Source organism: Salvelinus sp. IW2-2015, unplaced genomic scaffold (genome assembly GCF_002910315.2).
Source record: "Salvelinus sp. IW2-2015 unplaced genomic scaffold, ASM291031v2 Un_scaffold463, whole genome shotgun sequence".
Classification (NCBI taxonomy): domain Eukaryota; kingdom Metazoa; phylum Chordata; class Actinopteri; order Salmoniformes; family Salmonidae; genus Salvelinus; species Salvelinus sp. IW2-2015.
In genome coordinates this window covers 170138-182937 of record NW_019942557.1, presented here as the reverse complement: position 1 = coordinate 182937, position 12800 = coordinate 170138, and the positions used below count along the sequence as shown (strand labels likewise).

Here is a 12800-nt window from a genome sequence, read left to right as displayed (position 1 = left end):
AGTGTCTATGACATTGAGTCTATGGTAGTTGACTCTATAGTTGTAGGTTGGAACCTCTATGATATGAGTGCTATGAGTGTCTATGGTAGTTGAAACCTCTATGATAGTTGTGAGTAACCTCTATTGATCAGTTGAGTGTCTATGGCAGTTGAGTGTCTATGGTAGTTGTGTTCTATGACAGTGAGTGTCTATGGTAGTTGAACCTCTATGATAGTTGAGTGTCTATGGTAGTTGAACCTCTATGGTAGTTGAGTGTCTATGACAGTTGAGTGTCTATGGTAGTTGGAACCTCTATGGTAGTTGAGTGTCTTGCAGTTGAGTCTATGTATGACCTCTATGTAGTTGAGTGTCTATGGTAGTTGAACTCTATGGTATGGAGTGTCTATGTGACGTTGGGTGTCTATGGTAGTTGAACCTCTATGGTAGTTGAGTGTCTATATAGTTGAGTGTCTATGGTAGTTGAACCTATGGTAGTTGTGTCTATGATAGTTGAGTGTTATGTAGTAGGTCTATGTAGTTGAACCTCTATGACAGTTGAACCTCTATGATAGTTGAACCTCTATGATAGGTGAGTGTCTATGACAGTTTAACCTCTATGATAGTTGAGTGTCTATGACAGTTGAACCTCTATGATAGTTGAGTGTCTATGACAGTTGAACCTCTATGATAGTTGAGTGTCTATGACAGTTGAACCTCTATGATAGTTGAGTGTCTATGGTAGTTGAGCCTCTCTGGTAGTTGAACCTCTATGACATTGAACCTCTATGACAGTTTGAGTGTCTATGACAGTTGAACCTCTATGATAGTTGAGTGTCTATGGTAGTTGAACCTCTATGATAGTTGAGTGTCTATGGAGTTGAACTCTCTGGTAGTTGAGCGTCTATGGTCCAACCCCTTGTCCTCACCTCATTGGGCTCCCACTGCCACACATCAAAGGTGGGATGTCTGAGAGCTTCCACTGTCTCCTGAGACAGGTGTACTACACCACCCACACACACACACCACACACACACACACACACACACACACACACACACACACAACCACACACACACACACACAACCCACACACACACACACACACACACACACACACACACACACACACACACACACACACAACATAGAGCGAGGCACACACAACACACACACACACACATAGAGCGAGGCACAGAAGAGGAGAGGAGAGAAGACAACAAACATGTTTGGTGAAGTCAGCGTCTGACCTCGTTGGCCTCCCACAGCCAGAGGTCAAAGGGCAGGCTTTCTGAGGACGTCTATGGTCTGCTGCGAAAAGCATGTACTGCAAGCCACAGAGCTCCCAGTTTACCCAGTCTGCCCTCGGTGCTAGTTATGGGCTTAGCTCTACATACCTGACCTCACCTGACCTCACCTGACCTGACTCAGGTGTTAAACCAAGCACCGGAGACAGATGCTGGATGTAATTCTTTAGGCGAGGCAGCTGGCCCCTAGGGCTTTGCACATCCGCACCCACCTATGAAATCTAGGGGAAACACTGGCACACATGACATGGTGTACTTAACTAGGGCATGCTGTATCTGACAAGGTGGAGGTACAACAGTCATACAAACTGACCAGGACATACAGGAAGTGTTCTGCACACTATTGGACCTACAGGTGGTGTTTTGACACTATGACCTACAGGTGTGTTTTGACACTATGGACCTACAGTGGTCTGACACTATGGACCTACAGGTGGTGTTCGACACTATGGACCTACAGGTGGTGTTCTGACACTATGGACCTACAGGAAGGTGTTCTGACACTATGGACCTACAGGAGGGTGTTCTAACACTATGGACCTACAGGAGTGTTCTGACACTATGGACCTACAGGAGGGTGTTCTGAAAACTATGGACCTACAGGAGGTGTTCTGAGCACGATGGACCTACAGGAGGTGTTCTGACACTATTGACATACAGGAGGTGTTCTGACACTATGGACCTACAGTCCCTGATAACAGGCTCACTGACACACACAATGAAGTAGGAGTAATTGCAGACCACTGCCTTACTTTGGGGCAAGAGGGCACGTCTCTCCGAGATGTCAGCTTCTTTGTCATCCAGGAAATGACTAAAGTTCAAAGCAAGAAGCAAACAACAAATCAGACAGTATGTAACCTTATCAGACACCCTTAGGTTATTAATAACACTGTATTATGCGGATAAAAGAGCTTAACTAAATCCTTTAATATGTCCAACTGATCCCATGTTATGCCACTGATCTACCCTTAGCAAGAGAGTGAGATCTCTGAGGGGGTTGTTAAAATGAAGTAATAATAATACCTGATCTAAATATATAACCTAATGAGCATGACCTGGTTCAAAGCCCTGCTAATGACTGACTGGGGAGGGGGGAGAGGTATTTTTGTCAATACTTTCTCTACTAACTTACACTAACTAGGAGCTCAGATAGGACTGTTCAAATATCAGATGAGAAAAACACCATTCAGGCATTGGACATCGTTATCAGGATTCAGGTCGCAGCGAGAGGTAAACGTTCAAAGATGATGATGTAATAAGGTGACTAACCTGTTGTTCATGGAGGGCATCTCCTCCCTGAGCTTCTTGATGTCGCTGTGACACTTCTCTATCTCCACCGCCTTCATCCCCTCCACTGCAGAGAGAGAGGGAGAGAGAAGAGAGAGAGAGAAGAAGAGAGAGACACTAGAGAGAGAGAGAGCACTATGAGAGAGAGAGAGAGACACTATGAGAGAGAGAGAGACACTATGAGAGAGAGAGAGAGACACTATGGAGAGAGAGAGAGACAAACTATGAGAGAGAGAGAGAGACACTATGAGGAAGAGAGAGACACTATGAGAGAGAGAGAGAGAGAGACATTATGAGAGAGAGAAGAGACACTATGAGAGAGAGAGAGAGACACTATGAGGAGAGAGAGAGACACTATGAGAGAGAGAGAGACACTATGAGAGAGAGAGAACACCTATGAGAGAGGGAGACACTGAGAGAGGAGAGAGACACTATGAGAGAGAGAGAGACACTAATGAGGAGAGAGAGAGAGACACTATGAGAAGAGAGAGACACTGTGAGAGAGAGAGAGAGAGAGAGAGAGAGAGAGAGAGAGAGAGAGAGAGAGAGAGAGACACTATGAGAGAGAGAGGAGACACTATGAGAGAGAGAGAGTTAATGGATTCTATGATACCAATAGTCTGTGCAACACCTATTTCTCCTTGTCTGACATCAGAACCACCGTTCCAGGCCTTTTGTACTGTAAAAACTATTAATATGGACTACCTCTGGATTATATCAGTCAGATGACCTTTTTGATAAACATGATGATGAGAAACCCTTATCAGGACTCTTTGGACTCATCGCCACATCTCTCATCTTTACTCCGTCACAGAAATGATACAAAGCTCTCCTTCGCCTCCACTTGGCAAATCTGTCTTTAACTCAACCTCCTGATTCCTGCTTACAAGCAAAACAAATCTAAATGGGAAAGTACCAGTGACACATCCAATACAGAAGTTGTCCGATGAAGTGGATGCAAGCTACAGGACTGTTTGCTTAGCACAGCCTGGAATATTCACTGGCTCCGGCAGTCTTGGTTCTCAGGGCATCCGCTTGGTTCTCAGGGCATCCGCTTGGTTCTCAGGGCATCCGCGCACCAGGCATTCCAGGTGTGGTAAACTCTTAGACACTTACCCAGAAAGACTCGCAACTGTACTTGCTGCCAAAGATGATTCTACAAAGTATTGACCCAGGAGTGTGAATAATTATGTAAATTAGATATTTAATTTTTAATAGATTTGCAAACAATTACAAAAACATGTTTTCACTTTGTCATTATGGGGTATTGTGTGTTGATGGGTGAGAAGAAAAAAAACATTTAATCCATTTTGAATTCAGGCTGTAACACAACAAAATGTGTTATAAGTCAAGGGGTATGAATATTTTCTGAAGGCACTGTATCCCAACCAGAAGCCATGGATTACAGGAAACATCCACACTGAGCTAAAGGCTAGAGCTGGACCGGGACACAAGTGTTGGTCCCATGTTTCATGAGCTGAAATAAAAGATCCCAGAAAAGTTCCATGTGACCCTGGGTCTCGACACTGCCCTGTGCAACTGGGTCCTGGATTTTCTGATGGGCCGCCCCCAGGTGGTGAGGGTAAGAAACAACAACTACCCCCCTCTGATCCTCAARACTGGGGCCCCACAAGGGTGCGTTCTCAGCCCTCTCCTGTAKTCCCTGTTCACCCACGACTGTGTGGCCATGCACTCCTCCAACTCAATCATCAAGTTTGCAGACGACACTACAGTGGTAGTCTTGATTACCAACAACGACGAAACGGCCTACAGGGAGGAGGTGAGGGCCCTCGGAGTGTGGTGTCAGGAAAATAACCTCTCACTCAACGTCAACAAAACAAAGGAGATGATCGTGGACTTCAGGAAACAGCAGAGGGAGCACCCCCCTATCCACATCGARGGGACAGTAGTGGAGAAYGTGGAAAGTTAAGTTCCTTTTGCGTACACGTCACAGACAAACTGAAATGGTCCACCCACACAGACAGCGTGGTGAAGAAGGCGCAACAGCGCCTCTTCAACCTCAGGAGGCTGAAGAAATTTGGCATGTCACCGAGAACACTCAAACTTTTACAAATGCACAATTGAGAGCATCCTGTCGGGCTGTATCACAGCCTGGTATGACAACTGCTCCGCCCAACACCGTAAGGCTCTCCAGAGGGTAGTGAGGTCTGCACAACGCATCCCCGGGGGCAAACTACCTGCCTTCCAGGAGACCTACACCARCCGATGRCACAGGAAGGCCAAAAAGATCATCAAGGACAACAACCACCCGAGCCACTGCCTGTTCACCCCGCTATCATCCAGAAGGCGAGGTCAGTACATGTGCATCAAAGCTGGGACAGAGAGACTGGAAAACAGCTTCTATCTCAAGGCCATCAGATAGTTAAACAGCCATCACTAACATTGAGTGGCTGCTGCCAATATACTGACTCAACTCTCTAGCCYCTTTAATAATTAATAATTGGATGTAATAAATGTATCACTAGTCACTTTAAACAATGCCACTTTATATAATGTTTACATACTCTACATTACTCATCTCATATGTATATACTGTACTCTATACCATCAACTGKATCTTGCCTATGCCGRARGGCCATCGCTCATCCATATATTTATATGTACATATTCTTATTCATRCCTTTACACCTGTGTGTATAAGGTAGTTGTTGTGAAATTGTTAGATTACTTGTTAGATATTAATGCACTGTCGGAACTAGAAGCACAAGCATTTCACTACACTCGCATTAACATCTGCTGTATGTGACCAATAAAATMTYATTTGATTTGCACAAAAAGCTTACTTCTCTTAAATGTTGTGTACAAATTAGTTTACAAACCTGTTAGTGTGCATTTCTCCTTTGCCAAGATAATCCATCCACCTGACAAGTGTGGCATATCAAGAAGCTGATGAAACAGCATGATCATTACACAGTTGCACCTTGTGCTGTGGACAATAAAAGGCTACTCTAAACTGTGCAGTTTTGTCAAACAACACAAAGTCACAGATGTTTCAAGTTTTTGAGGGAGTGTGCAAATGGCATGCTGACTGCAGGATTGGTCACCAGAGCTGTTGCCAAATCATTCTATSTACATTCCACTACCAAAAGTCTTCTCCAACGTTGTTTTAGATAATTTGGCAATARGTCCCAACCGGCCTCACAACTGCAGACCGCGTGTGAGAGCAGTTTCGTGTTGTGAACAGAGTGCTCCATGGTTGCAGTGGGGTTATGGTATGGGAAGGCATAAGCTACGGACAACGAACACAATTGCATTTTATCTATGACAATTTGAATYKACAGAGATACCGTGACGAGATCCTGAGGCCCATTGTCGTGCCATTCATCCTCAACCATCACCTCATGTTTTAGCATGATAATGCAGGGCCCCATGATGTAAAAATCTGTACACAATTCCTGCAAGCTGAACATGTCCTGTATACTCACCAGACATGTCACCCATTGAGTGTGTTTGGGATACTCTGGACTGACGTGTACGACAGCGTGTTCCAGTTCAGCCAATATCCAGCTACTTCGTACAGCCATTGAAGAAGAGTGGGACAACATTCCACAGGCCACAATCAACAGCCTGATCAACTCTATGAGAAGGAGATGTGTTGCGCTGCATGAGGCAAATGGTGGTCACACCAGATATTGACTGGTTTTCTCATCCACGCCCCTACCTTTTTTWAAAGTATCTGTGACCAACAGAAGCATACCTGTATTCCGAGTCATGTGAAATCCATAGATTAGGTCCTAATATTTTTATTTTCTTCAATTGACTGATTTCCTTTTATGAACTATAACTCAGTAAAATCTTTGAAATTGCTGCATGTTGCGTTTATATTTTTGTTCAGTATACATCGACTCTGATGCTCGTAGGATATGGCAGGGCTTGCAGACTATCACGGATTACAAATGGAAACCTAGCTGCGGGCTGCCCAGTGACCTAAGTCTACCAAACGAGCTAAATGCCTTCTATGCTCGCTTCGTGGCAAGCAACACTGAGCCATGCATGAGAGCACCAGCTGTTCCAGACGACTGTGTGATCACGCTCTCTGTAGCCGATGTGAGTAAGACCGTTAAACGTGGTTAACATTCACATGGCTGCAAGGCCAGATGGATTACCAGGACACATACTCAGAGCATGCACTGACCAGCTGGCAAGTGTCTTCACTGACATGTTCAACCTCTTCCTGACCCAGTCTGTAATACCTACATGTTTCAAGCAGACCACCATAGTCCCTTAGGTTACCTTGGCGTTCTTGTGCTGTCTAAATGACTATCGCCCTGTACCATTCACATATGTAGCCATGAAATGCTTTGAAAGGCTGGTCATGGCTCACATCAACACCATAATCGCAGATGCCTTCGACCCCATCCAATTCGCATACCGACCCAACAGATCGACAGATGACAAAATCTCTATTGCACTCCACACTGCTCTCTCCCACCTGGACATGAGGAACATGCTGTTCATTGACTACAGCTCAGCGTTTAACACCATAGTTTCCTCCAAGCTCATCACTAAGCTAAGGACCCTGGAACTGAATACCTCCCTCAGCAACTGGATCCTGGACTTGCTGACAGGCCGCTCCCAGGTGGTGAGGGTAGGCAACAACACATCCGCCATTCTGACCCTCAACACGGGGGCCACTCAGGGGTGCCTGCTTAGTCCCCTCTTGTACTCCCTGTTCACCCACGACTGCATGGCCACGCACGACTCCAACACCATCATTAAGTTTACTGAAGATACAACTGCACCCTTTAGAGCATCTTGAATGGCTGCATCTCCATGGCAACTGCTTGGCATCCGACCACAGGGCACTATAGAGGGTGGTGCATACAGCCCAGCACATCACTGGGGGCCAAGCTCTCTCCCATCCAGGGCCTCTATAGAAGGCGGTGTCAGAGGAAGGCCCTAAAAAATTGTCAAAGACTCCAGCCACCCAAGTCATAGACTGTTCTCTCTGCTCCCGGGTGGCACATCGGTCMAAGGCACTGTATCTCAGTGCAAGAGGCGTCACTTCAGTCCCTGGTTCGAATCCAGGCTGTATCACATCCGGCCYTGATTTGGAGTCCCATAGGGCGGCGCACAATTGGCCCAGCGTTGTCCAGGTTAGGCCGGGGTAGGCCGTCATTGTAAATAAGAATGTCCTTAACTGACTTGCCCAATTAAATAAAGGTTAAATAAAAAATATATATACATTAAATACTGCATGGCAAGCGGTACCGATGTACCAAGTCTGGAACCAACAGGACCCTGAACAGCTTCTACACCCAAAGCCATTTGACTGCTAGTTAGCTACCTGGACTATCTGCATTGATCCTTATTACATACACTGCTGRTACTGTTTATTATCTATCCTGTTGCCTAGTCACTTTCATCCTAGTTATATGCACATTGTCTCAGTACTGGTACCCCGTGTATAAAGCCAAGTTATCGTTTCTCATTGTGTATTTATTATTACGTCTTATTACTTTTCTATTATTTCTCTATTTACTTTCTTTCTGCATTGTTGGGAAGGACCCGTAAGTAAGCATTTCACTGTTAGTCTACACCTGTTGTTTACGAAGCATGTCACAAATAACATTTGATTTGAATTGAATTTGTACTCTCTGGCTAGAATTCAATCAAAGTGCATTAGGGTTTTTCTGCACTGTGCTTTTCTGCAATGCAAATTGTTCTGCGATGCGCCTCTGCAAATTGTGTTTGATAGAAYCATGTCCCAAGTAATCTCGTCCTCAGACGTCTCTCTCGAACCTGGGGACAAGGTTATGTCCCGAGTAGATAAAGAAATCCCTGAATCAATGTCTTTGATTGACGCCTCTCCAATTCCCAGTAGTATATGTAGCCATTAGGCTGACCTCTTGGGGGAGAAAACAAAAAATAATGGAGAGCAAGAGGAGAACTCAGTCTCCATGGGAGACCCGTCCGCTCGTACGTCGTTTCCGTAACAACCGTGGGGTCGCCACTGTGACTGAGAGGTCAGAGAAGGTTATGAGGACACTGGACCATTATGTGTTAAAGTGTGTATTAATGTAATGCTGCCTGTCAGTGTACATCATTTGCCTGTTAGCAGCTGCTGGCTTGTTTCCTGTTTACGTAGGTGTCATCGTGAAATCTGCTGTTTGTAGTTCAGAACACACATAGAAAACACACACCCACACATATAAACACACACACACACATTGAAACACACACACGCATTCACACATGCACGTACTCACACACAATTTCACAATGGTTTAAATCTGGGTTCAGGGTGTTCCCACCAAAGACCTCGAGGCAGTCAGTCCAAACAGAGCAAACACCACGCGGCCATGACAGTAGCAGTACTTTACAGTGAAGGACGACGATGTAATGATTAAAGATTGATTACTGATTAAATGTTCCCACTGGACTGCACAGCGAGGCTGGGCCACCATGTGTATGGAACAAATTGTGACAGAACAGCTGAAGGCCGTAGGGGGCTCGGAAACAGTAGGGTGCAACAAAAAAATATCTACTACCAGGACTTAACTGGAATGAAGCATAACAAGCCATCTTTATCGATTTTATTTTAAAGCCTTGTTTACAATGTGATTACAGACAATTAATACATTAAATCAAAGAAAAGCCTGTGAGCATAGCGTAGGACAGTGTGTAAACTAACTTCCTGGCACACAACAAAAAACGGACAGAAAGAGATTAAAATGGGCAGAACTAGGAAGCAGCAGTAGCTTTAACTATAGGGTCAAGGACAGCTAGCATAGCCTTGATTTAGCGAACCTCCGTTATTATGGTGTTTAGTGGAGGCTAGCCATGTCAAGGCTACAGCTAGCGTTGTGTACGTCTATGACAATGCTTATCTCTCACTAATTCCATGGTATTTCTATGTGAATTCTGCATGTTCAATGTACCGGCGGAAAAACACGAGTCCAGAAGCCTGTTAAACTATAGTAGAGAACATAGCTAGTAACATGTGACCTAGTTAACTTCTCTAATCTATAGCCTAGACCAGTGTTTCCCATCCCTGGTCCTCCAGTACCCCCAACAAGCACACCTGATTCAATTTGTCAACTAGTCAGCAAGCCCTCAATGAGCTGAATGAGGGGTGTCTGTCCAGCGCTACAACAACAATGTGTACTGTTGGGGTAACTGGAGGACCAGGGTTGGGAAACACTGGTCTAGACAAGAGGAGAATAATAGGGGTGTCACGTTGGTATAAATGGATCGGGAGACAGGTGCAGGAATGCGTAATAGGGGATTTTATTGATCAAATTACAGCGCGCCGTGTAAAGGCACGGGGACGAAGACAAAAAGCACGGAACAAAACACAGAGTTGAAACCCAAACAAAAGAGCGAGGAGTACCTCAAATAAATAAATGTGGCGAGACACGAAAACACAAGTACACAATGATWCAACACGGGACGAGACCCGTAATCATTTGCACAATAACACAAAACACGCAGCACAGAAGCTGAAACAATCCATAGCTACTCACACAACCAAACGGACATTGGAACAATAAATCAACAGCCCAATGGTGAACCAAAGGGCACACTTATACAATTACTAATCAGTGAGAAATGGGCACCAGGTGTACGTAAATCAACAGTTCAGTTCCTAGAGGCCGGTGACGTAGACCTCTGAAACAGTACCGGAGGGATCCGTGACAAGGGGAATGGACTCTAGAGAATGTATGATGTCAGAGGCAGGCATCTACCTGATATGTCAGTCTATTGTGTTACACAACAGGACTCAAAGATCAAATTAAAAGACCCAGATTCAGTAAGTTAGTGGACGGTTTTGTTTGTAAGACAATTTCAAATGTCAAAATCACTGTATAACAACCACTAGACACAAGTAACTTTTAAAGSTGAACAAAGTTGAATAGCTAAATAGCTCAAGACAAAACTGATGACTGCAACACTCAACAAAYAGCTGCAGTTAGTRTCAGAGTGGGWGGCAAGGAATAAGTTAGCCCTAAATATTTATAAAAATAAAAGCGTTGTATTTGGAACAAAACACTCACTAAACCCTAAACCTCAACTAAATCTTGTAATAAATAATGTGGAAATTGAGSAAGTTGAGATGACTAAACTGCTTGGAGTAACCCTAGATTGTAAACTGTCATGGTCAAAACATATTGATGCAGTAGTAGATAAGATGGGGAGAAGTCTGTCCATAATAAAGTGATACTCTGTCTTCTTAACAACACTATCAACAAGGCAGGTCCTACAGGCCCTAGTTTTGTCACACCTTGACTACTGTTCAGCCGTGTGGTCAGGTGCCACAAAAAAGGACTTAGGAAAATTGCAATTGGCTCAGAACAGGGCAGCACGGCTGGCCCTTGGATGTACACAGAGAGCTAATATTAATAATATGTATGTCAATCTCCCCTGTCTGGAAGTGGAGGAGAGATTGACTTCATCACTACTTGTATTTATGAGAGGTATTGACATGTTGAATGCACCGAACTGTCTGTTTAAACTACTGGCACACAGCTCGGACACCCATGCATACCCCACAAGACATGCCACAAGAGGTCTCTTCACAGTCTCCAAGTCCAGAACAGACTATGGGAGGCACACAGTACTACATAGAGCCATGACTACATGGAACTCTATTCCACATCAAGTAACTGACGCAAGCAGTAGAATCAGATTTAAAAAACAGATTAAAAAAACACCTTATGGAACAGCGGGGACTGTGAAGAGACACAAACATTGGCACAGACACATGCATGCATACACACACACACACACTATACATACACATGGATTTAGTACTGTAGATATGTGGTAGTGGTGGAGTAGGGGACTGAGGGCCCACAGTGTGTTGTGAAATCTGTGAATGTATTGTAATGTTTTAAAATTGTATAAACTGCCTTAATTTTGCTGGATCCCAGGAAGAGTAGCTGCTGCTTTGGCAGGAACTAATGGGGATCCATAATAAATACAAATACAAAACACCTKATTGAAACCKTACCAAKTAGTTAAATCCCCCCTCTTTRAGGGGTTACTTTTCTTAACCTTAACATCCTCTCTTCATGACTCAATCTCCCGGGCTACCATTTCTATTTCCCATCCAGTCAAGTTAATGAGTGGCGAGTGGAAGAGAGAGAGAGAGAGCAAGTGGACAGGAGGAGAGATGGACCAAGAGAGATGGACAGAGAGAAGGAGTAGGGAGCAGGAGAAGGTAGACAGGAGAGAGTTGACAAGGAAAGAGAGAAGGTACAGAGAGAGACGAGAGAGAGAGAGAGAGACGAAGAGAGAGGAGAGAGAGAGAGAAGAGAGAGAAGAGAAGAGAGAGAGAGGAGAGAGCATGAGAGAGAGGAAGAGAGAGAGAGAGAGATGATGACAGAGATAGAGACATATGAAGAAGTGGACAGAGAGAGAGAGAACAAGGAGAGAAAAGAAAAGCAGATAGAGAGATAGAAAATTGAGAAATTAGAGAGAGGATAGAGATAGCAAGGGAGGAGGGAGGGAAGAGAAGAGAGAGAGAACAAAGGGACAGAGATCATTATTATCTGAGAAGTAGCAGCACGCATTATATTAGTAACAGACAAATAGCAAGCATTTACGAAAACCAGAGAGAAAAAAGCATTTACGAAGGCACAAAAATGTCCATGAAAAGCAATATCAGTGCTCTTACCTGGAAAAACTGCTTCTTGCCACTGTGTCAATACATTCTGGAAGAGTCCTCTTTATCTGTGGAAGGAAGGTGTAGGATGGTACTACAACAGAAAAGCTCAAACTCATACCACTTTCACTCTGTGTTATAAAGACAACACTGCACACAGGTCACTCAACTATCTGCTTTCATTAGAACGAGCCTGGCGGTGTAACAGATATTGATTGGCCCTTCTCTCACACTCAAACACACCTTATGTAACCAGTGGCAACGAGAGATGAAAGCGACACAACAGATGGCAAAAAGAAAGAGAGTAATATGTTTTTTTGTCTCACTACTGATACAAGTAGTGGGTTTGGGTGATGGGTCCAGCTGAATACTAGTGTGTGTTTGGTGGTATGGGTGCAGCTGAAACAGTAGTTGGTGTTTGGTGATGGTGCCAGCTGAATACAGTAGTGGTGTTTTGAGGATGGTCAGCTGAATACAGTAGTGGTGTTTGGATGTGCCAGCTGAAGAACAGTAGTGGTGTTTGGTGATGGTGCCAGCTGAATACAGTAGTGGTGTTTGGGGATGGTGCAGCTGAATACAGTAGTGGTGTTTGGAGATGGTGC

General features: G+C 44.4%; 1 protein-coding gene across 1 annotated transcript in view; it reads right to left on the bottom strand.

Moving 5' to 3' along the window:
* LOC112068339 (high affinity cGMP-specific 3',5'-cyclic phosphodiesterase 9A) overlaps positions 1–12800 on the bottom strand; it is a 51534-nt gene that overhangs the window by 8810 nt on the left and 29924 nt on the right. The window contains exons 5-7 of the mRNA XM_070438112.1: positions 2553–2637; positions 2036–2094; positions 906–997 (exon numbers count right to left, since the gene is read on the bottom strand). Of these exons, the coding sequence (XP_070294213.1) occupies positions 906–997; positions 2036–2094; positions 2553–2637 (236 nt within the window). The remainder of the gene's footprint in view (positions 1–905; positions 998–2035; positions 2095–2552; positions 2638–12800) is intronic.